The 27,316-nt window shown below is 40.5% G+C and overlaps 1 protein-coding gene across 4 annotated transcripts in view; it reads left to right on the plus strand.

The window, feature by feature from the left end:
- Positions 1 to 23,644, plus strand: part of MXD4 (MAX dimerization protein 4) — a 36,175-nt gene extending 12,531 nt beyond the window's left edge. For all 4 annotated transcript variants that reach the window (XM_030450542.1, XM_030450543.1, XM_030450544.1 and 1 more), the window contains 3 exons: positions 16,489 to 16,603; positions 19,675 to 19,834; positions 20,836 to 23,644. In XM_030450542.1, coding sequence (XP_030306402.1) covers positions 16,489 to 16,603; positions 19,675 to 19,834; positions 20,836 to 20,984 — 424 coding nt within the window. In that variant the 3' untranslated portion in view covers positions 20,985 to 23,644. The remainder of the gene's footprint in view (positions 1 to 16,488; positions 16,604 to 19,674; positions 19,835 to 20,835) is intronic.
- The last annotated feature ends 3,672 nt before the right edge of the window (positions 23,645 to 27,316 follow it).

The following is a 27,316-nucleotide window of genomic DNA, read 5'->3' on the forward strand; positions in this document are numbered from 1 at the left end:
GTGTGTGCAGACTTTGGCACCATTGTGTTTAATTTGCATTTTCTACTGCTGGGTCTCTTTTCTCAGAGGAAACCAAGTAGAAGCAGAGGTCTGATTTCCCTGTCTTCCTGTGGAAGTTACTACAAGAAGAAGTGCATGGGGTGTTTAGCTCAGTGCTGGGGGGACAGGGAGCAGTTCTCTCTTGTTCAGGGCACAAGCAGAGATTGCTGTGGAAATAGCCTAGATCAGCTGAGTGGGGCAGCCCTGAATTTTTACAAGTGCAACAGTAGGATAGAGAATACATGAAACACAGTGACTTGCAAAACCTTTTAGTAGAAGGAAACAAACCTTTCGTTATTCCCAAATGAGCCTGGTGCATGCATTTGGTTTATGGTGCTAGTAGGTGGAGACTGAAAAGTGTTCCTGGATGTGCAGAAGGCAACACAGTCCTGATTTTTGGGTAGTGCTTTGTGTATTCTTTAAACCTAAAATCTTGCCAGAAGATAACATTGTTACAGTGCATCTTCACACTTATGAGGGAGATACACATACATGCAGGTGTTGGTGAAAAATGCACATACTTTTGATGGGAGCATCATAACATACAATATTTGCATTTAAAGTAAATATAATAGGTGCCATTGAAGTTAAGGTCTAATAGATAGTTTTTTCATGAAGTGCAGGTGAACTTGCCAGGAAGCATGGTTACATTCATTGGCACAGTAATTTCACCCACCAGGGTTACATGGAGATTAAAATTTGTATAAACCAAGAGAGTGCATAGATGGATGTCCTGCAATTCCATCTGTGGTTCTTCATGTTACTAAATTGCAGGGTTAATGAAAAGCATGTAATCACCAGTTGCTGATCAGCTTGGAAGTTTTGAAACAAAGCTGAAAGGTCATTGAAATAATAGCATACCAAAACAATTCTTGATGTTTATTTTTATTATGGGCTGCCTTTTCAAAATTGCAGATTATTGCTGCAGTTAGTACTGTTATGCAGCAGCATAAAGATAGAACTGCATTAATCCATTGTGTTGAATGGCTACAGCACAGCCACCAGCTGAGGAAATCCCCCAGCTGGGTGCTGGAGGTCAGGGAAGGATCACCCAGGATGTTGTTTGGCTGCAGTGCTTCCATCATGAGTTAAACCCAGCCTGGCTGCCCTGCTGCTGAGTTCTGCTTCCTGGCAGCACAGGAGGGAGGGGAGAAGCTTCTTCAGCCATTTCATTTTCCTGACCCAGCTCCCTGTCACAGGGACACCCAAATGCCAGCACAGGGGGAGGGTGGATTCACATCTTTGAGTGGCAGAATTAATTTAGAGTACACAGTAGTACAGTTTACTTATTTGTTAGTTTAATATTTCTCCTAATTATCTTGATTTGGCTCCTATTGCTTTGCTGGATGGGTCTTACTGACTGGTACAGATCCTGTTGTTATTATGGGTCTATAAAGACTGCTGCCATTTCTAAGACATGTCCAGATTATACACAGACCATCTAGATAATGTGGCTGCTACATTAGTTGTGGGAGCTGCCTCATGTACTAGCAGAACTCAACCTCTGTATGACATCTGTTTCTTCTGGTTTTCTTGTCAAATAAGGATCTTGTTACAGCATCTGCTTGATGTGGTTTATTACAGTTCAGGTGACTTGCAATAAACACACCTTTGCACTGCTTAAGCAAGGTAATATCTTAAGGGTCAGACACCTTTGTGAGAAGACAGCTACCATGGTTTAGTCACCAGCTCCCCCCCAGCTATGGCTGTCTTTTTCAGGATGCCTCAGACAGTGTAAGGCAGAGTCTTGGTTCAAACCCTGTCTCACCCATCATGTGAGATTTCCAACAGAACAGAAAAGTATATACCCCAACAAATCTGTCTTCCCACTTAAACTGCTGCTTTGGAGAGGAGGGGTATATTAAGCAGATAAAGTTTAGGAGTTAATCTGCTGAGGAAGTTATATTCCAGGTGTCAGAGATGTTCTCATCCTTGTGCGTTGGACAGAGCTTTATTTGGCAATGAAAAATGGATAAAAATACAGTCTGGACTAAATTGTACTGTCCTTTTTCCTGCTGAAGTCAGCTTTGCAATGCAGAGCCTAAGTGAGGTCTTGGGTCTGGGCTGCAGAAATCCGTGTGCCTCCTGGCCAGCCACAGAGCCAGCAGAAAACAGATGGGTGAGGAAACAAACACATGCAATTTTTTCCACTTTAAGTTGTTCATCCCTCCCTCCAAAGTCTATTGTGTGTCAGCCTCTAACAGACTATGTGAAAGGTGATTTTTGTTCTCTGTATCTGTTAATTGATCTGGCCAATTCTTATCCTCCTGGATGGAAAGAGTGGTCTGGTCTTGTAGAAAATGCAGAAGGGCCAGAGTTCCAGGTACTTTCAGGGTTGTACAGACAGCATCTAGGTGCTGATTCCCTGAAAATAGAGGAAGGGATTTGTTGAATTAAGTATTACAAAAAACTTTTAAGCTTGTGCAACTAAGCTGGAGCTTGATGATTTTTAAATTTCTTTTTCCTAAAAATATTTAGGCGGCTAACGTGCCTTAAGAAGACAGGAGTCTTATGTAATGTGATGGGAATCCTTGGCTTAATCCCAACCAGTCAAGTATGTGGAAACCCACAGACAAAAATGGGGTATTCAGAGGTTGCACCTACCATGTTTTGAAGAGGTGGCAAAAGCACCTGAAAGGCAGAAGTGCAGCTCTGCCTGTTTAAGGCAAGGTTGACTCTGAACTTAGGATTCACACCAGGTCTGCAGGATTATTTTCTCCCAGTTATGTTGTGAACAAAAAATCTTGATGTCCCAATGTCCCTGGTTGGAGGAGACACAAAAGGAGCAACATAGCTGGAGAAGGTTGCTCTGTCCTGTCCCCTCCTCTCCTTGCCTCCATGCTGGATTGGCATTTTTACCTCTGTTTTCAGGGCTGCTTTGCATGGGCTGCTTACCTGTGCTGCTTACTGCTCTGCAGGCTTTTTCCTACACAAATCCATGTAACTAATTGTGTAACACATGGAGATTGGTGTAGCTGATAACAGAAGAGGTGTGTCCTTGGATGTATGTACATGATGTCATCTGTTGCAATGCTGCTGCCTTGAAAACTAATAACTCATGCCCTACATTAAGAAAACCTGTATTAGGCTCTACCTTGAAGCAAGACAGCAGAAGATTTGGGGAACAGCCAAAGACCATATCTGAATGTAGTAAAACATCTGTAGAAAGCTGGAGAACTCCTTGAGAATCCTCTCCTCCCAGCTGCCACCGAGGGATTAATGTCTAACAAATTTATCTGTTTTTAGTAAACTAAATTGATAACTTTTGGTAATTGAACTGTATATTGACAATAGAAATTGAAAATTTTGATAGCTAAATTGATGTTTCAATTTAGTTAACTAAACAAAAATGTGCTAATTAAGAGGCTTGCCTGGCATGTAATTGTTGCCAAAACTCAGCAGCTCCTGCTGAAGCTGGGAGTACCAGCAGTGTTTATAAATATGCTGCACAGACACTGTGTGTCTTACATACCTCAGTAGCTGGTATTTACAAAACATAAAGGTAGCAAACCCTGTAATTCCCCCAAGAAAGTGATCAGTAAGTGCTGTTGTGTTGACTGCTGATAGGAGCAGCATGGGTGGAGTGAATACTTCTGCTAGGGAAATCTGAGAGGTTGTTGTGTGTGTTTGGTTAGATGCAGGTACTGGGTTTAGACACTAACAGGTATTTGGAACAGACTGTCAGGTGTCTTGCTTCTCACTGCCTGACTTTATGTACAGGGCAGGTAGGTCCAAGCTTGGTGCTTCCTTTCATGGATGGATAATTCTGGGACACTGCTTCAGAAATGTGGGATTAGTTTTGTGGGGAAGAAAGAAGAAGAAGCAGAAATAGAAGGGGGGAAGTTTTGCAAAACTGTTCCATCCCCAAATGGATCATTTTCAGGTTCTGCTCAACTGCACCCTATCTGGCACAGAGACAGCCAGCTTTGTACTGCTCAATGGAAAGGGAAATAAGATGGAAATCAAATTATAAACAAGGAACTATCTGTGCGTTGGCAAGCTAAATCTAAACTTTGAGGTGGGACTGTCAGATGTCTGTAACTCTCCACTGTCCCATGATGCCAGATTTTGTCCCTGTTTGGAAGGGGAACATTATGTGTTTCTTAGCTTTTAATTCATAGGAAAGTAAGAGTACCAATTGTAGCCTTGGAAGAGACCATCTTTAATTGGAGTCAGTGCATGTAATCCTGATCCAAAATTTGTTTATATATACACTTCACACTATCTTTTCTGATCACCTCTAATAACAATGTTTCAGTGATGGAGCTTGAGATGTAGAGCAAAACATTTGAGGATATGTGTTCTTAATTACTTCAGAATGATTTCTTATTTCCTTTGGTATTCTCCCCTGGGGTCTGAACCAGCTTTTGGTTGGCTGGAACAGGCACCTTGCTGTCATCCCATCCTCTGCTGCCTCCTTGGAGGACATCTGAAATATCTACAGCAGTAAAAGACAGCAACACCTTTCCCCCAGAATCAAATTAACTTAATTTGTGCATGCTCAAGCTGCCACCATTAGCTACTCCCTCTAAGATGGCCACTAAGCTTTGGGTAGGTACAGGTGGCTGAGGAAGTATTAGCAAAAGCAAAAATGGAAATAAGACTGAACTTCCTTTGCTGATACTTAATTCCCTACTCAGAGCTTAAAGCTTCCTACCTCTGTGAATGAGAAAGTGATTGCTTAGGTGCTGAAACAGAGATGCAGTTGCATTTAGAGTGGTATTATAGACAATAAAACCACAGTCACAGGTATCCAGTATTGCAGATATTAAAACCTCATAGTCTTTATTTAACTTGATGCAGGAAAAGGCTGCTTAATTCCAGCTGTCTGCCATCCCAAGGCCTCATGCTCTGTATGTGATGGCTGTGCATGTTTCTAATTTAGCTAAAATAATTCAACTTGACTTGCCTTTGCTTTAATTTGGCATCATACAGTTGTGTAAAAAAAAAAGAAATCTTTAGCACATTTCTCCCCTCATTTGACATATGTATAAAATAACTAAGTCTATAGGGAGGCTTAAAATTAGGCAGAAACATTCTTGTACCGTGCACTCTTCGCTTGGTGCTGTATTTCAGCCCAACTTTTCTGGGCTTCTCTAAGTGTTGTAGTCACCCCCACCCCTTTATTATTTTTTTTTTTTTCAGATCCTTCCTGTTGGCAAATGCCCTGAGACACAATGTTCTTTCTTGCTTAGCATTTTGATGTGGGGAAACAGTCTGATAATTAAAGCTGGTTTCGAGCCCTGAGCTCAGCTGTAAGCCGTGACTTGCTCTGGGGTGTTGTCAGTCGATAAACGTGTGCTCAGAGCTGCACCTTCTGCCTTAAACACCATGGGAGAGGGACATGTATGGTCCCTGGAGCCATTTGTGAAGGAGACTGATTGCCTCCTCCTTAGCCACCTTTTGGTGAATGGTTAATTTGAGGAAAATCATGGTTATCATCCTGTTGCCCTCTGTGTATAAGCCTGGTGCAAACCCATTTTTATTAGCCAGCTTTTCCATGTATAAATGAATGCAGTTCTCCTTGTCCTGTGCTCAGCAGTCCTCAATAAATTACTTACAAGAGTACCATGAAAGGTGGCAGCTGAAAAGACACCTCTTGCAGAACTGCAGAGCAGTGTTGTGGGTTTGCTTTGCTGTGCTGATTTGCTCTGGGTGTTCCACCAGCAGCAAGGACCACACCAGTACCACACTGGTGTCCATGCTGGTGAGTCCTGATCCCCTCCTGGGGTTTCCAGGGGGAGCATCTGTGTGTCTGTACCTCTGTGTAACTTCAAGTGACAACTAAAACTGCTTGATACTGGAATGGCATGATCTTGCAATGGCACTTCCCTTATCTAATTGGGTCTGTCACTATTCCAAGGTAACAGGAAAACTTAAAATCTGAAATTTCCCAGCAGTGTAATCTAAGAAACTTGAGGGACAGTAAGACAGAGCGGTTAGAAAGGTCTAATTTAGGAGGACTACTAAGTTGCAATGTGTGCATTTTAATGTGCAAAACAAATGGGTGGAAGGCTGGATGAAAGAAGTATTAAATGCTTATTGAAAGCATGGCTGCTTTTTTTTTTTTTTTTTTTTTTTTTTTTTTGACTCTATTTTCAAGTGCATACAAAGCTGGTTCCATTTCTAGTCTATCTCCCTACAAGGCTGTGTTGTTCATCTGCCTGGGTTAGGTCCATACCATGTGATGCTGAGCTTGTGGTACTAGGTGATACCTCTACTGCTACTGCCTAAAAGCGTTTGAGGTTTATGTTAAAAGGTAATGAATAGATAGCAGGGCTAAAAACAGAAGATGCCTGAAGCAGAAATTTCTTTTCTGTAGGTCTAATAATTGTTCAAATTTGTCTGATATTGACTTTAAAATTATAGAAAACTGTTCTTTATAGATGAGCCCAGCTTGAAGGCTGCAATGCTAAAATATAAATTGGAATCTCCTTTTTCTTTTTTTTTTTTTTTTTTCCAGAGGAAAATAAATCCATAGAAGGGCAAAAGCTCACTGCAGGGGGTTTCAGCTGTTTCCATAATGTTTGATTTCTGTTGCCTTAACTTTCTTGCAAGGTCAGAGATTTTACTGCCTGTGGTGAAAGAATGGGAAGTCCAATAGAAGTAAATTTGAGATAGTGACCATCCAGGAAGGACAAATTGTATCCAGCTGCTTGTGATGCCTTTGGGAATCCCTGTATAGCTTATAAATTCCTATTGACATTTCCCGTAAAGCACATCCTAGGTTTTTGTGTGTGTTGCTGTTATTTATCTCCAAGATTCAATAAAATGAAGGGCTGTTAAACCTTTCATGGCTGCTTTTCCAATAAGAGCAGCTTGAGGCAGTTGGATGGCTGAAGCTTAGGGAAAACTGTGAGGACAAGTCTGTCTGCAAAGAAAAGCCTGGAAAAAACAAGGAGAGGAGATTGGTGGTCCGACATGAATACTGTGGAGCCTGAGGCTACAGTTCTCCAACCCACCCAGTCAGAGCTGCTGCTGTCCCACCTGCTCCTTACTGACCTGGTCTTGTCTCTCCATTGCCTTGCACATGTGCTCCTCTGAGTGCCTGCCATGAGCCCACGGAGGAGAGGGACTGGTTGGAAACCAACCCCTGTATTTTGGTTTTGTCATCTTGCAGGCAGTTTTGGCAGGTGGATGAATATGTGGTGGGGTGGCACAAGTGTGGGGGATGCCTCTCTGACAGCTTCTGCTCAGTTTCCATGGCAGGAGGAGAACTTGAGTGGGAGAAGGTCAAGGAGCAGTGTGGCAGCAGGCACCAGCTGTGCCATGGGGATTTTATTCCTTTTGCTGGCCACAGTCAAACATGGCTCTGAGACCCTCATCATCTGCTTCTGCTGTCAGATACACTCCTGAAGTGACAGCATGTGGGTGGTCTGGCTGGCCACCAGATCCTGAGGTTCCAGTCAGGTCTCTCATGCTGGTGTTGTTCAGGTTGATTTACAAGGTCATTCCAGCCCAAAACAAGCCCTGGGAGTTGCTGTTTGCCCACCTTAGCTGCTGCCCCTGGTTTATGGCAGTACTCAGGCCATGACAGCTCGGGTGGGAACTAGAATGTAAGGAGCATAAAACTGGGCTTGTAGGCATTTTGAGAGATGAGGAAAGGTTGTTGTAGCTCAGTGCTTGTAATTTAGGATTGGCAGCTGTCATTGCATTCAGCATGGAGCTACTGGGGGGATGAGGAAAGGAAGGAGAGGGGCAGAAGCAACATGGACAGCAGTATCTGCCAGGCATCCCCTCATGGGACTCAGCAGCTTCCTTCTTGCAGACCAGAGAGTATTCACCTGCCTCCAGCTTGAATCTCAGCTAGCTTTCTGCACACTGCTGCCAAGAAGCTTAGCTGTCCAAAAATTCATTTGTGGCCTGCAAATACTTCCCCTAATTTATGTTTGCTGACAGGTGTAGGAATAAGTTCCAGTTTCATGCATATGTCTAAAACATGAACAAGCCACAACTTTTGGAAGGTAAAAAAGCAAAGTGAAGCTGTGGAGTTGGCTCAGCAAGTGAGCTGAAGTGGCACAAAGTGAAAGTAAATAGAATGCACTGTGATTGCTGCAGTGTGCATTTACATATAGTGAAATAGAAGACTTAAATATATATCAGAGTGATAAAATGCCCAAAGCATTGACAGGGTAAGCTGTATAACCTGCCTGTATAACAGGCAGGTGAGGTATTCTTCTGACAGGCTTAGTGTTAGGGGCAGCATCAGGCATTTCTGAACAGTATTCTTATGAAAGCTTGCAGATGACAAAGTTCAGAGCAGCACTGACTCTTTGATACTGATGCTGAGATTCACTGCAGCCCTTGCATCCATCTGCAGTTGAGGTCCTGTGTTTTGGCATCTCTGAAGTACCCTGGGACCACTGCCTGCCTGGCTGCTAAAGCTGGCTGACTGGCTTCAGTTCAGCAAGTCAGATGGCACAAAAATATTCAGCACACTGCAAATGCATATAGGAGATGAAAATTCTAGCTAGTGCCAAAGTAAATAAAGCAGGTGGTTTCACTGGTCCTGGGACTGTTGCATTTAATTCACTAACAATCACTGCAACTGGTACTTGCAGCTTCTGACTCTTAGTTATCACAGTACCTTCCTAGATTTCACTGCTGAATATACTTGCAGAAGCTTCTGTGAGTTGTTAGACATGGGCAAAAAATGTCTTCACCTGCAGTACAAAGCTTCAGGATTTTGTCCTTATTTTGTCCTTAATATGGAAAAAAACCTCTTGCATTCGTAGCAGAACACCAGTGTTTGACTTATCTTTTCTTGGGTAATAAAAAGCCAAGAGGTTTGCTGCAAGGGCACTGCTGAATTTTCTGGTTTTGACTCCGAGGCACTCAGCTGTGAGCAGGCATTTCACACATAGCAGTCAGCACGCTGGGTGCCTTGCTATGGTACAGTGCCTTAATACTAAGAGGTTTTCTTGCCTCTTCACTAAAGCAAATTTGTTGTGTAGTTAAAATAGATCGTGCAACTTGGGTAAGAGCTAGAGCCTCTTTTGGAAGAAAAATGGTATTTGCAGTATCCTTTTTAGGGCAGAAAGTATTGAAAGTTTGTCTGCCTGAAATAAAAGTGGAAAAGACAGGATTTTATACTTCAGTGAAAAGTTACCATCTACTGTATGTAATATTTTTCTGAAGATGTGCTAAAATCTGGACCATTAACAACTAGGTTTCTTTAGAACAATTTTTTATATGATTTCATTTCTATGATGTCTCAAGATGGAAGTATATATATAATCTCTAAATGTCTTTCTAAACAAATGTGTGCTAATTGATACATGCTCATCTTTGATAGCTTATAAAAAGTATCTCTGAGCTGTAAATTTATTATTTCTGACAGTTACTTTAGGAAAAGCATAAGATTAATGGGGAATGAGGCAACTTTGCTTTTAATACCAACTTCTACTAAGTAGAGTGTACCTCCATTATATGCATGGCCATGGTATCCAGGAATAAACAAAACAATATGAACACAATTTTCAGTACCATTAAAGCCAATTGAAGCAGAAGTGTGTCATTGCTAGAGTCTGTGACTGCACAAAATACAAAGAGCTGAAGCCCTTAAGAGATCTTGGCTTGCTGTGTCAGGCTCTAGTGAGAAGGGGTTGATGTTGGAGTCATAAAGCTGGCAGAGTTCCTCTCTCTGATTTTACCTTGAGGTCAGATGAATTCTGAATTTGCAGTGGGGAGGTTTTTACTGCTGGTCAGCTTCTCTTAAAAGCTTTGATACAATGATACTGTCTCTGTTCATCTTGACCCTGGCATGTCAAAAAGGATCCTGAGCTTCTGTCTTTGCTGATTAGTTCTACCTAAAACTTGAGTGCTCCCGATATGAAGGTATTTGCATTTCTTCAATAAAACTGTGAAGAGTCTTCCTGTAAAACATGAGCATCTTATAATTGCACTTAGCTCACTTCTGTATTTTACACTGAATTTCGTGTCTGGTAGGGAGATAGAAATCACCTTTCTTTAGGGAGAAAACACAACCATTAGTTCACCACAGGGGTCTCACACCCAGAGATGTGGGCTCAGCTCAGACCATTTTAGTCTGCAGTGTGCCTAGAGAACACTGGACTCCCAAAGTGAACTTTTGGTGCCGAGATTCTCCTCTGACTTTATCCTGTGTATGGTATTAAGCCAGATTACAGAGTCATTGTGCAACAATGAAAAATTTACTATCTGCTCTATTTAAACATTTGTGTATTAACTTCATTGCACAGCACCAGGACCAGGATAGGTTTGAATGTAGAAAAAAAATGTGAATCAAGGGGAAGGAGTCTGAAATGCTTTGTCCAGTAATCTGTAACTCTGTCCAGCTTGTGACAATTTTTTCTCTTCCACTAGAATTTCAAATATTCATGGAACTGGGGGTTTGTTTTTATTAAAAACTATATGGAGTGGGACTGAATTTGCTTTGTGATTGGGTCTGAGGCTGTGTGGGTTTTAGACTGAGATGTTTATTGGACAGAAATTATGAAATTTTTGTATCTATTTCAAATAGATCTGCTGTTCTCACCCATGGGCTTTGTAATGATTGCATTTTTAGTGTAATATGAATGTTTGATCTATAGTGTCCTTTTCATTGCAGAACATCACCAGGCAAGTGTATTTAGCAGTTGATTTGAGAGTATGGCAACCTCCTGTACACACAGGTAGTTTAGTAGACTAAATTTGGGGCAGCTGAAATACAGGCACATACTCAACCATGCAAGCATTTTTAGCATTGAAAGCATTTGCAGAAAGCTCAGTCAGGGCCTCCTTGTGAGGCAAGCTTTGTCATCCCATATGTGCTACTGATTAACTGTGGTGTGAGAGGTGCATTGGGCTGTGGATATTGAATCAAACCCTGTCCAACCCATCCAACTTCTGCTGGTGCCAGCACGAAGGTAAATTCAGAATATGGACATTTATTGGCTTTTTGTCCTTTTCCCAGCCTTGCTGCCCATCAGCTGGAAATGCTGCAGCTCTAAGATGCCTTCCAGCATGCCCAGGACAACTCCAAGTCTGGACTGGGCAATCTGCTAGTGGGAGTGAGTGGGTGTGGACCAGACAGAGCTGTTCTGGGACATCCCATGGGGTAATAGAGTTGCTTCTTTCCTTTTAAAACCAGCTTTGGGTCGCCAAGAGCTTGTGTACATATGAGAGTCATTCTTCTAACTTGGGGAGGCTGTGGACTGAGACCTTGAGGATGTGCAAAGTGACCACTGTCATAAATTTAACTTCTTTCTAGTAAGTTTTTTCCTCTTGCCCACAATTGTTGAGAAACAAATGAGCATGGCCTTTTGAGGGTTTCTGCAAGTGATTTCTGGCAGTCAGCAGCATGATTTCAACAGCAGGAACAGCAGTAGATATCTTCAGGTGCAGCTTCAAGGAAATACCTAACTTATTCTTCCTGCCCTTAGCACAGGGAGGGCTGTTGGCAGCTGTGTCTGCATGGGCAGCCCAGCCAGGGGGTCAGGATGGACAAGCACAGGTTTCACTTTCACTTTCATGGGTGTCTGTGGGCAGAGGCCTGTGTGAGGAATGCCACACTGAGGACAAAGCAGCTTGTTTTGGACATGCACTTGCCAAAGGAAGGCTTTGGCTTTCCAGCAGGCTTTGTGCGTATCAGTGGCTTAAACAGTAGTGCTGTTCCCTCCCATAAGTAAGGTCTATGATTTATACAGGTATGGCTTAGGAAATATTTTGCTGCTGTCAAAACCCATGGAAATACTGCCTAAACAGTTGCCTGCTGTCTGACGGGCTGCAGGCCATCTCTCTCTGCTGTGCTGGACCTAAAAAGGCCCTGGACAACCCCTGGGGACTGCAACTGGATCAGGTCACTCCCCAGATGAGCCAGCACTGTATTGATCAAACTGGCACAAGTTTAAGTTGTGCAATTGGTTTTGTTGTGGGGTTTTCTTTGCTGTTAAATGAGTGGGAGTGGTCTTATGATTTGAATGCTACAAGTTTACAAGCAATCTCTGATTTAAATGCTCGTAGAAACGTTGATTGTCAGGACCTCTGAATGGCAATGGCCCTGTCCAGGTGCATTTTGAAAAATCTTAGAAGGTGCCACCTCTACAGGCTTTTTGCCAGCCTGTTCTGATTGTGCACAGCTGCACTGGTAACAAATGAGCTCCCTAATGTCCATCCTGAACCCCCCCCATTCACAGTCACTGCATCTTGGAACAGTATTTGGCCATACCAAGGAATATTTTGTTCTATTGCCACCACATATCAAGTAGTTGCAGGAATTCCTTGGTATTGTAGTTTCCTTGGAATGACAATTATAGAGTGCAAACAAAAAGCTTTTTTTTGTTTGTTTGTTTTCCTCTGCATCTTAATACTACATTTCTTGGAGTGCTAAAATGGATTTGCATCTGGGATTTCATACGTACAGGAAAGCTTACAGACAATTACAGACTCATTTAACACAATTTTGGAATAAGAGATCTTGATTTACTTTTTCCATGGCAGCCTTTTTTGGAGGAGTGGTGAACTGTCCTTTCTCTGGTCAGCTCCTGCTTTTGCATAGTCAAACACTGGAGCAAACTGAAGTCTTTGAGGATGAGAATCAGTGAGTGGTCTTAAATGAACTTGTGGTGGATGTCTTTGTTCTATGGGGGAATTTTTAGCAACACTGTTGCTGCTTTGTCCTTCCAAGTTGCAACGCACTAGGGTTCATTTTGTTACTGGTTCTGAAATACCTGCCAGAGTTGTCCATCACAGCTTTCATGGATTTAAAACCAGTGCAAGGGAATTCAGCTGGTATTATTTTAGTTGTCAACATGTTATGTGAATGTGAGGAACCACCTGACTGCTTCTGGACTTGGCTGCTGCTGTGCAACGCTGAGCAAGTCTGTGGGTTAGTAATTAATTTTTATTAAGCATTAAAAGAACTGTGGTGGAGATTTATAGCACCATGTTGTGAGTTCACTTATGGGGAACCACTGAAATCTTGAACATCTGAAACCCTTTTATCTTCTGGCAGAGAGGAAAGTGTGTAAAATCAGGCAGGGTTACCCACGTGCCTCTCTCTATGCATGGGGCTGTACCCAAAACAGAGAGCTACAGGTTGGGACATTTAGATTTTGTATGGCTTTTTTTAGCTCTTACCTTCCCTGATAAATTAAGTAGCAGTGACGAGGGGGATATTTCTGTGCAGCCACATGAGCTTAGAGATGTGCCCACTTCTGCAGGCACCAGTGTCCTGGCCTGACACCCTGCTTTGTGTGAGTGAAGGTGTAGTGGGTTTCGACAGTGGCCCAGAGCCTCATTACCAAACTTCAGCCACATTTCATGCACAGAGGTTATTACACCGTTGCTCTGAGACCAGGCTGAGGTTTTTTGCTTATTTTCGAGGTGGAATTTAAAGCATGAGCTGCAAAACACAAAGCAGCTCTGGCTGTGATTCCCTCTGTGAGTGCCCTTCCCTCCGCTGGTGGTCACAGAAAGCTGTCAGGTCCCTGCAGAAAAAGAGAGAAATTAGTGCTGGCAGAGTCTGTGTGTGACAATTCATCTGCTGGGAAGTTTGGGTCCCCTGTTCCTGCTGGTGTGATCTGTTAACATAACATGCTTGAAATGTTTTCTTACATTCTTACAGTTTTTTTCTGAGATGTGCAAAAAGGAAAACATGGGGATAGTTTACTTTGGTACCATAGGAATTGTTGTGGGATGGTTTGGTTGATTTTTTTGTTTTTTTTTAATGCATGTTCACGATCTATACTGTTGATTATACTGTTGTGTTACAAGCCATGTAAACATGCCTGCATTTATCTAAAGATACACACACAGCCTCTGCTTTAAAACCTTTAATGGATTCACAGATGATGAGTACTTAAATGAAAGAAAAAGTCCCTTTAAAGAAAAAACAAAGTGAAGTTAGAGAAGGTCTTGTAGTGTGTTTATTAAATTTAGTGCTAGAAATTATTAGTGCTGAGAATTCCTTAAAGCATTTCTTTTAATATTCAGCTCTTCTTATTTCTTTTAATTATTCAGTTAAAATACTCTTCTTAACCTTCAGTCCCACATTCTTCATGGCACTTCTGTGAAGTCCTGCTTTACCTGGTTGGCAAGTAACATAAAAGAATTAGTGCATAAAGAGACACAGAGCTGTGCCCTTTGGATCTTGGTAAGGTCTCTGTTAACTTCTCTGCTGATGGTAAGGAAGTGCACTAAATCCTCATTTTTTTTCCCTGTGGTAAGCAGGCTTTATTCAGATAGATAGGTTGAGTATGTAGTCTGGTTTCATTAATGGTTTCCAGGATTAATATTAAGTAGATTTCAGCTCAGCGGGTTTGTATATTCCTTATCAGACTTTTCATTACTGCAAATATATTGATTGTTGCATTTCAATATATTTAACTTTCTATTTACTACTTGGATACTATTCCTGTCCTCTCCTAGCCACATCCTCCTTTATCTTCAGTCCCCACGTTCTTGTCAGCTGTCTAAATACAACTGCATCCAAGTTGTGCTGAGTGACGCAGATGATTGCATGGGCATGTAGAGGCCATTTAAAAACAAAAAGATAAATTGAATTTGCTCTCTGAAGCAAGGTTTTTTTGGGTTTTGGTTTTTTGGTTTTGTTAAATTAAAACACAAAAGCAGCCAGGTAATTTTAGGAGGTTGCAGACACAGAAATAAAAACTTACCTGATTAGGGTTTTCTATATAAATACCAGTAGTGCCTAATTCTGGTATTTCACTTTTTTAAAGGTCAATGTCCCAGTTTAAGTTAGCAGCCACAGTGCAGTCTGATGGAGCTACTTTTGTGAATACTTACTCCAGTCTTTGTTGCAGTTGGTGAAATAAAAAGCACTTAGATGGTTAAATTTGAAGCCCTATATTTAATAACAAACCCTACGCTTAAACAAAAAATCTGTCATCAGTTTTCTCTTGAGAATCACATTTTCACCGATATTTATTCTTTTCCTAAGTGGCTTGAAGAAAGAATTAAGAATCTTATACCTATGCTGTTTGGTTTCATACCTAATACATTGCTGATTTATAAGCATCCAGAACTCAATATGTGAGTGGAGTCATTACTGTACTGTATTTTAATTAGATTTTATTTTGCTTTGGTTTTTTCCCCATTAATTCTCAGGTTCTTTTCACACTGCACTAATAATTCCAATTACACATGTGTAATTCATCAGTTGGTGCATAACAAACTCTTCAGCTGCATTTCAAACACTGATGCTGAATTCTTGTTCTGAACTGATTGTTCAAAAGAAAGTTCGTTCCTGACCAGAAGTGCTAAACTTCCTGCACAGTTTGTTTCCTTCATACAGAATCGAGCAGGCTTGAAAAAGCTGATTATTCCTCTCACATTTGTGATCCCCCTTCACTTACTACCACTGCCTTGTGGGAGATGTTGGCATTCTCCAGGTCAAGGCTTTCCTCAATCTGTAGCAGACTGGCAGAAAGAAGATAATGGAGATGTGGCTCATGTAAGCCCTTCTGCATGTATTTTTACTTCCTTGCAACACTGGGAGGTTATTTGGTTTTGGATTCTTGTTCAAGAATCATGCATTAAGACTGGGAGGGTTTTTTCTTTGTGGATTTGTTTGTAGAAACGCACACACAAACACTGTTGTTGGTTTGCCTCTGCCTTGAAACTACTGCCTTGGTTTGCATAGATGAAGCAACCGTTTCAGGGGCCAGCTTCTTTCTCAAAGCCAGTAGAAAATGTTTGGAAACCAAATATCTGACCAAATACCACTTTATTTATCCTCTTTTTACTGGAGGTTTTGATGTCATTTGTACAGAAAAGTGAATTGAGAGCAACAGTAGTGATACTTGCAGAGGAGCAATGGAGAAAGCAGGACCCAGCATGGATGGAACTATTTTCTTTTGTGTGTTTGTAGTAAAGATTGTGCTGGCTGTAAAGTGAGGGGAGTCATACTTCCTTCTTGGGGAGACTGTGGGTCTGTAGATGGAAGGAGAGCAGGTATCAGTACCTTCTTAGGTTGATGAAATGTGGCTTGAAGCATCTCTGAGCTGTGCAGAGATGCATAGATGCCCTTCCCTTGTGATGCACATCCCCTATGTGATGCATAGCAGGAGCAAGGCTCATGGGGGAATCGGGGTCTGCAGCCCCCCTGCTCCCTCCCACAGCTCCATCTCCATCTGCAAGAATGACTGGGTTGAAGTTCCAGTTTTAGTTCCTTACCCAGCCATGAATTGGGGTTCTCACTGCTCTGGGCATGCTTCTCCTTGGTGGAGCTGGGACTAACTAGACAAGTGCAGTGAAACACAGGTATGAAACTACTGTCTGAATGTGCTAAGCAGCATTACCATGTTTCCAGTGACCTTTTGGTCTGAAACTTTGCCAAAGGGAGGGGAAAGGAAGCCACCGTTGAATTGAGTTCTGCACAGAGATCCTGCAAACAGATGGTGTTTGCATATAAGATGTGCTGCTGGGGTGCAACTGTACTACAATGCTCTTCATTTTTAATCATTTCAGGCGGGCTAAACTCCGGCGGTATTTGGAGCAGCTAAAACAGCTTGTGCCTCTTGGGCCAGACAGCACCAGACACACCACTCTAAGTCTGTTGAAAAGAGCTAAGATGCATATCAAGGTAAAAACATTCATCCCTATTTTTACTTCTTTTAAAACAGAATCTTCCAGAATGTGTATTCATTGAGAGAAAACTGATTTCCACACAAAATCCATGCCCAGGTGTCTGTTGTTCTGGATATATTGGCCTTTGTTAGTTTGAGGGATTTCAGTCACAGCACCAAGGTTTTGTGTTTTGTAACTTACCCTGCAGTATCAGATACATAAAACCCAGTGGTTTTGTGACTTCTGTTTCATTACTAATGTTGTACCATGTATTGTAACAAAGAATAAGTATGTATCAAGGCTGATCTTCGATTTAATTTTTAAAGACTGAACAAAGTAGCGTTGAACCAGAAGCATTGATTTCAATGTAAAAAGCTGGATCTAATAATGTTAAAAAACCCTAATGGAGACAAAGGGATTATAGCGTCTAGTAAGCCACATCCCACATCTTGATAACCAGATCTTGGAGCATTCAACACTTATTTAAAAGAAACTGAAATGCAGTCTCCTGACGGTTGCAGCTCCACTTGTTTCTTGTATGTAACAAGTTTAAAACAAATACCAAAGCAAAATCTCCTTTGTGTTCCAGCAGCAGTGCAGAGTACACATTTGCAAAGGTAATTCAAAGGGAAGTATTCCTCAGTCCTTCTCTCTCCAAAGACATCTTTGCTCTCTTTTTCACTGTCATTTTTTTCAGGGGAACATGATTATGTGCAGAAATAGGACATACAAGTATTTAAATGTAAAAGTTAAAGAACAGGTTTTTGCTGCTGTGTCCAGGACTGTAATTATTCATCTGGCATTTTTTCAGTGTTACAGGGAAACAGGTCAAGAAAAGTGTCAAGAGAGGCTGAACACTGCCAGTAATACAGTAACTGAAATACTGTGGGGAATGGACCTGCTCTTGTACAGCATTAAGATTCATTGCAGTTGCAGAAATGAGTGTAATTCATATGCAGCATTAAAGATTAATTTAAGTGAAACCATTATTGTGGACAAGTTTACTGAGCTACTTCAGCTCTTGTAAGCACATTTACTCCAGCTGGGCAACCCCTGTTTTTAACCATTTGAGATTTTGGCCTCTTGTTTATAATTCAGGCTCACATGCGTGAAAGGCACTGCATGTGGTTTTTGTCTTGGGCTGCCCCCCTGTCATGGGCTTAGGCATACAAATTGAAAAACTGTTTTTACAAGTGGCAAGTGTGAGAGATTAGCCATGTAGTTACCATTTCAGCTGCTGTTGAAAAAACCCAACGTAGAAGCAGATTCTTTCCAAGTGTGTTATGCACAGTAACAAGTAGTCATTTTCTGTAAACAGAAACTGAAGTTTAGCTTTCTTTTTAGGGTTTTTACTGAACCTACCCTATCTGCATTGCACATAATTGCTCCTCTTGGTCAGGTCTGCTGCCTCCTGGCTGCATGGACTGAGTGTGCCAGTGCCTGTCTGCCATTTCTAATGCAGTCATCAGTTTTGAACTTTTCACACACACACACACACACACACACACACACACACACACACACTTCCCCCATGTACTGAAACTTGCCCTGAAATACTGGAACGTTTTGAGTCTCCTGGATATGAATCACTGAGTTCATTCCTAAAATAGTTGCTAGAGTTTGGGAAAGCATCCAGGAAAATAGAGGAAAAGGAAATATGATCAGTTGGGCACATTTGGTTTGTTGTGGAAGTACCAAGCCCTTTTCTTATAACATTGTGTATCCACTTGTGATGTCTATCTGTGTAGTGTATTGCCTGGGAGGGGGCTTAACACGAGGCTGCAGAAGTTTGGGTTTTTGGGTTTTTTTAAAATTTTATTCAGCCAGGAAACTGCTCAGTTCAATAGCGTTCATTATTTTTTCAAAGGTAAATAATTTTGTTTTCAGTCTTGCACTGGAAAAGCAAAATCTCTGGAATCATTTTGCTTGTGGTTTGCTGTGCACTGTCCCACCCTGCTCTTCTCAGAAAACCAAGCATAGGTTCATTCAGATGGTAGGGAGGAATCGTCGGCAGCTGTGTTCACTTCCTGCACATCTCCTAAATCTCAGTGGTCCTGTAAACACAGCTCACAGAGAAATCTGGTCTTTCTCACAAGTGCTTTTACTGCTGCAACCTGTAATTTACTTCATCAGGTAGATCTGTTGTTTTTTTTTTAATAATGTGTTTTGATTTGTGTGTCCTTCATGCTTTTGATCCTATGGTTATTACACTTTCTTCCCTAACTATTCAGTCACTTTTTAAAACTGGCTGTCAGAGATTTTGTGGAGGGTTCAGTTGAAGGTTTAAAAGATACTATTTCTGTTATTGCATGTGGACCAACAGTGCAGAGTATTTTACCAGGTGTAAAGTATTCTTTTTTATTATCAAAATTAATACCTTATTTATCCAAGCAGGGAGGAGAATTTAGGTAGATAGGTGGGAAGGATCTTTTCACAGGCTGTTTGCTGAGAAATTTTGGAATAATACCATGGGTTTTGTAAGAGGTTATCACAGAATCACCATGTTTGCTCTGTGTAAATTCAAGGATAAACAATGCAAGAATAGAGAGAATTGTTAGTAAATTCCACACACCATCTATGTATAATTAATACTGGTTATTGTTAATGAAGCTTTTTAAATGGTAAAAATTTCCGTGGCTTGCAGTAGGAGTGAGACCATTCAGGAGGCTTGCAATGATTCCTTTATCGTGATAAGTCTCTTATTTCACCTATAGAGGTGCTACATTCTGAAACCTGAAAACTGAAACCTGAGCTGTGCTCTGCTTGTCAAAGATGATGTCAAGTTTTGCCTGACAAAACGATGTAAATAGCCCCACAACCAAGGCAACAAAAATTTGGTCTTAGCTGAGGAACTTCTACCAGTGGCAAGAATCTCTGAGGAGTTTTTTTTTAATTCCCCTGGATGCCTGTATCTTATCATGAAATGAATTCACCTCTGGCTTAGCCAGCTTCAATTGTACTATTTTAACTTAAAATTATTTTTTTTAATGGAATTGTTTCTAAATTGTTTACAAAAAAGATCTTAGTCTGCTGATGTTTTAATGTGAGTAGAAACTGCTGGCTTATTCCCTTTCTCTCTCTTTTAAGAAATTGGAAGAACAGGACCGAAAAGCTCTAAATATTAAGGAACAGCTACAGCGGGAACACCGCTACCTCAAGCGCCGGCTGGAGCAGCTTTCCGTGCAGGGCATGGAGCGCATCCGCACGGACAGCATGGGATCAACAATATCCACTGACTCTGAACAAGGTAACGAGGGAAGGGCTTCCCTAAAGCAGCTGTAGGAGCAGGGAGGAAAAGGAAAGTAGGGAAGCAAGAATTCAGAACTTGAATAAAAGCTTTCAAGAAAACCCAGGTGAAGTTTGTCCGTTATGTGATTTGCAGGATGCAAAACTACTGCATCTTTTTTACACTTTGAAAAAAATTGGTTTTTTCTTCTCATGAGTTTTGAAACTATCAATAGTGCATGTATTTTTAGGGCTATTTATACTGCATGTGTTTTTGCCATTTTTTTTAAACAGTTACCATTTTCTGCTCTAAATTTGTAGTGCAATTCTTGGTAAGGCTGCCTATTATTTTCTTTTTGGAAAGAAATATTTTATTGGATTTAATTACTTCATATGAATAAGTTAATTTCACATCATTTATTGTGAAATTTTAAAATACTTTCTGTGTGAACAATCACCAAGTGTTCTCTGCATTTGGTTCTCATTTAAGACAGAGCTCTTCAAGCTGCCAGTCACCATTTCTTTTTTCTCATTTGGTGTTTTTCTGTGCCTGAACCACATGCACAGGAGGATTTTTCCAGGTCCTGTGGGAGAGGAGTTGTTGGTCACGGTGCAGTTACTGGTGGACAGATGGTTACACCATGGTTGCTACTAGCTGACACCTGTATAGGTTGGAATTACCATGAATGGTGCTGCAGTATTGTGGGCTCTAAGGGTTTTCTTTTTTTCCTTTTTTTTCTTTTTTTCTTTTTTTTTTTTTTTGAGATGAGTGTCTAGGCACAGGTTGGAACAGTTCTGGGACAGCATTTGGTATTGATGTCATGCAGTATATTTATTTGGATGAGGACAGAAGGGATTTTAATTCTCAGGTGGACAAGATGATCCTTTTCTCAGGAATTACTGTTCCATTGTTTTTTTTAATTACGGAAAATTAAAGTCGGGTTGCACCAGAATGTTGCTTGACACAGGCAACACTGGCCCACGATGTCTTACTCAAAATGTGCCTTCTTATGTTTTCTTTAGAAGTAGACATTGAAGGAATGGAGTTTACTCCAGGTGAAATGGACAGTATTGGAAGTGCCAGTGATGCTGAAGACCACTACAGTTTGCAGAGCGGTTCGAGTGACGGAGGTTACACACATTCCCGCAGACTGAATGCCAGGCTCTCATAGTGCCTGAGTTACCCCTTCAACTCAGGACCATCTGACTGAAGCACTTATACAGAATATTCCAGAGGTGTCAACTGCCACTCTTCCAGGAAACCCCAACCACAGTACTCTGGCATGGAGGTTTCTTACCCACGGTTCCCTGCACTGTAACCACAATATTAGATATTGTAAATCATGGGTTTGCTGCAGAGAACTGTGGTTAGGTACAGTTGTGACTTAAAGCTAGCTTGATGTAGCCATACTGCAAATTAAAGAAAATAAATTATGTCATTCCATTCAAGAAGTATTAAATTCAAGCTGATGGAAGCATGGTGTAAGGGGGTTTGACAGTTATTTTGATTTTGCAGAAACCATTTTCAAACACAGAGGAATAAATGGAATCTATAATGTGTTAGTGATTTGGAGATAGGAGAACCTAAAACTACTTTTGTGGTATTTTATTAATGGAAAAAAAAAAAACGACCACATTTTGAATGCTGTATAGGGTGCCCTATAGAAGAAATTCTTTCAGCAGTTGTTTGGATGAAGCAGGCAGATAAATCTTCAAATCTCAGATGATCTTTAGAAAAGGTCATATTTGCAAGTCACTACTGTACTTCAAAACGGGGGAAAAGCCAGCTCTAATAATGACTTCATGTGGGATGATCTCAACTTTCTTTTGCTTTTTTGTATTCAATATCCAACCAGCAGCAAATCATTCTGTCCATGTTAACAGGAGTAATAGAAAGCAGTGCTGCATTTTTAACCTGTTGTCGTGGAATGGATGACATTTGAAGCATTTCAGTGTTTTTTTGGGTTGTTTTTTTTCATTTCTTTGTCTGAAGAATACAGAACTCAAATGATCCAGTTTGCAATAGTTAATCTTTCCTTGCAAGGAAATGAAATCTCTGTTTGCTTGTATTTTTTTTTCTTTTCTTCTATTTACACATGTCAACACATTTTTATGGAAGGCATGGCTTAAAACTACAGTATTCAGCTAGGAATAATTAATCTTTTTTTTTTCTTTTGCACACTATAATTGCATTTTCTATTCTTAAAAAAGTGCAAAAAATTTAAAATGTATGCTGTAAAACAGCAAAGTTTATTTAGTACTCATCAAGCTGTTCAGAACATATTTACCCAATTTGTAGCAATACTATGAAGATGTATTTTAATACAACTTCAGCTTAGTGAAGTCATTAGAGCTTGGCTTGCCGGGTAAGAAAAAAATGGACCAGTCTTTGCATTATCTGTTTAAAGAAGGTCTTTTAAAAAAAAAAAAAATTAAAAAAATAGAAAAGAAAAAAAGAAAAACAAAAAAAGAAAAAAGCTATAAACACTTTTAGGGAAGTGATTTTAGCAAGTGTAGTCTATATTTCCTGTAAGAGATTTTGTATTATATTTTCCTAAATGTTCTCATTTACTTGTATAGGGAGGGGAATGGTACAGACCCAGACCAGAGTCTCAGGGACTCTTCACCTTTGTCATATTGTGCCTTGGTGACCATTTATGTATGCCTCTCCTTTTCATTGTTTAAAGGACAACTAAGCTTTGTTTCCAGACCCTCTGTTTGAAAGGTCAGTTGTCCACCTTCCTCTGGATGAAGCAGAGAGGTGCATTTTTATCTTCACCCTCTCACAACTGATTCAGTGTGGCTTTAAGTAAAATCATAAAATTAGGTTTTGGTGCGAGGGTTAATTGTCTTTGCATAAGCCTTCCCTTGGATTCTTCAGCACCCAAATCTATATTTTGTTAGCTTATAAAGTCAGGGTCTCTGTGAGACCAGTGCTTGGTGGTTAGGGAAACACAAATGTACTGTGTAAGGCTATGGGATGTCCAAGTGTGGTGCCATTTTTAGCATTAAATACAAGACCTCATGACAGACTGACCATAATGATCAAAAACAAAGATTCAGTTGTTCTTTCAACATCTGACATACGTGTCCTCCCTTTGGCTCTTACAACACAGAGTAGAAATATGAATACATTTTGTGGCAGCTTTTACAGATCCTTGTTTGCACTCTCGCTTACTGCTTGGAACTTGCCAACAAGGAAAACCTATATGTTTCATTTACATAACCTAGTGGATGGCCACCCCTACTTTGGCTCTGGGGAGGGGCCTAAGGTTATAAACTCTGGCAGCTGAATAAGAAAACAATTAACCTTTTCTGTGATGCAGGTTTTGGTATTATGTTCTATACACCTTGCATATTACTAAAATCCTCATTGTTGGGGAAAGCACACAGCAATATACTCATTGTGTGTAGCTGACAAGCAGCAGAAATTACTAGCTCCTTTGGTGCATACGTAACTAATTTCCAAATCATGGAAAAAACAAAACAAAACAAGAGTTTACTTTAACACACGACTGTTAACAGGAAAAAAAAAAGAGGCTAGTATATTGTTGCTGTTCATTTATTATATAATGAACACATTCATGAGTTGTAAAGTGTTTCCTTTCATGACAAGCAGCTCTTGCACAGAACCTCCTAATGAAAAGAGATTTGAAACTTACAGAAGGAAAAACGAGATTTTAAGTTGAACATTATTGTACCTTAGGTCGACCTGAAATTTTCCTTTTAAAGATGAATGTGCTAACTTAATGAGTTCTTCCACGCTGGGTATCCATGGCTTTGTAGATCTTATATTTTCAATAAAAATTACTCGAATAATCTTGAGTGGAAATAAAAAGGGTTTGTTTGTTTTTACTTTTTCAGTTATCACAGCTGGGGGCTATGATTATGGTAAAGAAAAATGACACCACACTGCCTGTGCCGTTCTCCCTCCAGTTCAGCTCAGTTTATGGTGGTATTTTAGGCACAGCCTCCTTTTCTCCAGCTGGGACAGGAGCAACCCAGTTGAAGGGGATGGCACAAGGGTTTCAGGTGTTGGGTTATATGCCCAGCCCTGTCCCATCTGATCCATGGTCCCCATCACTGGCTCTGACATTCCTGTGGGGACCTGACTTGCTATTTAGCAGCCAGCACAGTGCTACCCCTGGCCATAGCACCTTGGGATGCAAATAGTGTCTTTTTTCTGGTTTGTGTCTATAGTATCTTATTTCTTAATTTTTTTTTAAGCTGAGTATCTGTCTATGTGCTGTGTGTGTGTGTGTAAGAGCATCTGTAACCACGATGTGACTGCAGAAAGCATTCTCCTTGCTGAGAGGTGAAATGCTGCCAGTGCCTTGCCAGCTCCACCATTCTGTGTCATTACTGCTTTTAGCAGGTGAGGAGACACCACTGCTCAAATAATCTATTTTCTGTGCTATTACCACATAGGAAAAGAAGGAATAGGGACAAGATTATAGGGCTGCTAGGTCTTTTCCTCTGTGGAAATGGCTCTGGAGAGATGAAGTCATCAAGAAGTTCTTTTTATGGAGACGTAGTGGTTTGGCCTCTTTCCTGGAGGGAGAGGAAAGGAAGGGTTTTCCTTTGCAGCCTGCAGGTGTTGGGAGGATGTGTGTCTCTGTTTCTCCTGGGTTAGCTCTGCCTCTAGCTCTGTGAGCACACTCTGTCATCACTGGAAAGAGGTACAAAAAAACCCAGCTTAAAATTGCTTTTCCTGCAGATTCTCCACTGCAATTTGGAGGAAGAATCTCCTTCACATCTTTTCTCTGCCCATCCTGTACCTAGTCCCCCAGCCCATGGCAGCTGGTTTGTTATCTTCTAAAAAGTGCAGAGTTTGGCCAGCAGAAACTCCCCAACACATTGCTACCTATAGACAGGATCCTGTATTGTTTTGTGCAAAATACAGACTCTCTTCAGAGGGAGTTTTATGAGATTAAAGCAGAAATAAATTGACGCCCAAAAATTCACAAGGTCAGTTTTTCATCTGGTGTTTACAGGTGAGTTTTTATCCTGATTTCTTAGTCTAAAATTTAGAGTGGAAAACAAAAAGAATTATAATCTAATATAGCTTGCATCCAAGTTAAAGAATTAAGACTTTTCCTGACCTTAAAAAATGTTAGTTTTCTTGGCTTGGATGAGTATGTATTCAGCTATGCCACATGCAGCCTCACATCATTTTGTATCGAATAAAAAATTTACTTTTATTGATCTACAAATAAATGACTGATAAACACCCCTATTCTGAGCATCTGACTCTGCATAACCCGTTTCAGTGGATGAAGTTAAAAGCCAGGAGCACTGGTAAGTGGAATGAGGTGAAGCTGCATTTATGTGAGCTCTGCCTGCAGATCTGCTCCTGTTCCAAGCCCCAGTCCCTGTTCACACACAGGATGTGCTTCTGCTTTTCTGGGAGGTGTGTACAGCAGCCTCTGCTACTGTGACAAGTCATTATTTCACCATTTTACCAACTTGTAGCAGACTGGTAATTAGCAGTGATCTTTTTCATCTTTGCAGATCAGCCCTGTGGAAAAGAAACACATTTTTAAGAAGAGCCACAAGATGACAGCTTTTAATGAAATTAAAATTAATTTTATGCACTTTTCCTTTTGTGATGGTGTTGATAAAGGGATGTCTGCAAAACATATTACTCTTTCAGAAATCTGGTTCTTCATGTGTTTACTACTCAAGACCATTGATTCTGCGTGTGGTATGAGCCACTAACAGTGTTGTTGCTTAACCCACTGACTTGCACTCTCTGAAATTCGTGGTGGGAAAATTGAATGACTTTAGATACTCTTTAAGGAAGAGCTGTACTCCCTATAAATAGCAATGGGGCAACCACACTCAGAAATTCTTTTTACCAGCAATGAAATGAGTCAGTTTGCTTCAGTGACTGACTAAATGTACTGTTGTTAATTGGCAGCTACAAAAGTAACATCCACATGTGTTGTGGAGCTACCTCGAATTAAAACACGGGATATATGAAACAGAAAAGATCAGAAACCATTTGGTCCCCTTGGCTGTTCTTTCTACCTGAAGCATTGTAAATTATTCCCAGCAAAGGATTCCTGGGGAGGCACATCCAGCCAGAGCCTCACTCACTGGCAAAGCAGAGTGAAGCCACTCACTCCAGCTGCACAACTTCTTCTTTCTTCCCTTTTGCACTAGAGGTGTAAAATGTAGCTGAACACTTTTTGAAAGGGTCTGGGCAGCATGGATTTTCAAATGATGACATTTTGGAGCATGTGAAGCACTGACAGAGCCTTCTGCTGTTTGCCAGTGGAATTGTTACCTAAGGGTGTCAGTGAGTGGGTTCAGTGCCAGAACCACTGGGTCCCAGAGCCAAAGCAAAGGTTCGTGGGCAGTGAGATGTTTTATACTGTACAGAATCATTTGTACTCATGTGCACAGTGCTCACTACTCTCTGCAGCACACGAGTATTGTGCTTTATCATTATTATTTCATAATATAGATAGAATTTTTTATACCATTTTCTTGTAGTTTTCAGGTTGTTTTTTTTAAATTTTTCATCATTTGGGCTTTTCATAAGTATTTCCTAAGTATTTCATAAGGAGCTCACTGAGTTTGAGCAATTCAAATTAATAGCATGGAATGGTATTTAAACTAAATTCTTTAATATATGTTGGCCCAATGGATCCCCAGTAGTCATTCATGTTATTTGTTTCTTACCATAGCTGCTGTATAAATTTCCACAATTACATTTCTGTAGACAAAGAAACCTAGAAAAGAAAGAGCAAATTGAACTGGGTTAGTATCTGGTTTAAGTAATTAGAGTTGAAATCATTCCAGCTCTGTGTAAGACAGAAGAAAAAAACTGTTAAAAGGCAGTCTAAAAGTTCTACACATGTATTTTCTCGAATATGAAAGTCACATCACAAGTGATGTACAGCTAAAAATAAGCATTTTAGTGAGTAGGGGAGATGAGAGACAGAACAAAAATGCATTTGCAAATTCCATCATTAGACTCTCAGCTGCAGTCTCTGACAGCCAGTGATTTTTGTTTGTTTGTCAAGCATGTTACACTTGAATACAGCAATATCTAAAAAATATAGGAATAGCAGTTTTAAGCTGAAGTCTTGGTAAATACCTTGTCAAAATGTTTATGTTTGATTCAAGTAAGAAGACCTTCTGAATCAGTAAAAATATTCATGTGCAAAGTAACCTATTCTTTTAATCAAAGCATTTTTTTAAAAAATAGCACTATCACAGAATAAGCATAAAACACAATTATTATAAATCAGCCTCCAACAGGAAAAAAACTGTGAAACATTTAGCAGTGCTATACTTTGGGACAGCACCACGTTTCTCAGCCTGTACTGAGGAATCCTGTAACATTTTATGACCTGTAAATCCTGTAACATTTTATGACCTATGCAACTTCTTTCCTTACATTTCTAATGTCTTATGATTTGTTCATGAGAAAAGTAAGTTTCATCATTTTGCTAATGATGAATGTTTCAAACTGAATATTAGATGTCCAAAAGCT

The sequence above is a fragment of the Calypte anna genome, chromosome 4B (assembly GCF_003957555.1).
Source record: "Calypte anna isolate BGI_N300 chromosome 4B, bCalAnn1_v1.p, whole genome shotgun sequence".
Classification (NCBI taxonomy): domain Eukaryota; kingdom Metazoa; phylum Chordata; class Aves; order Apodiformes; family Trochilidae; genus Calypte; species Calypte anna.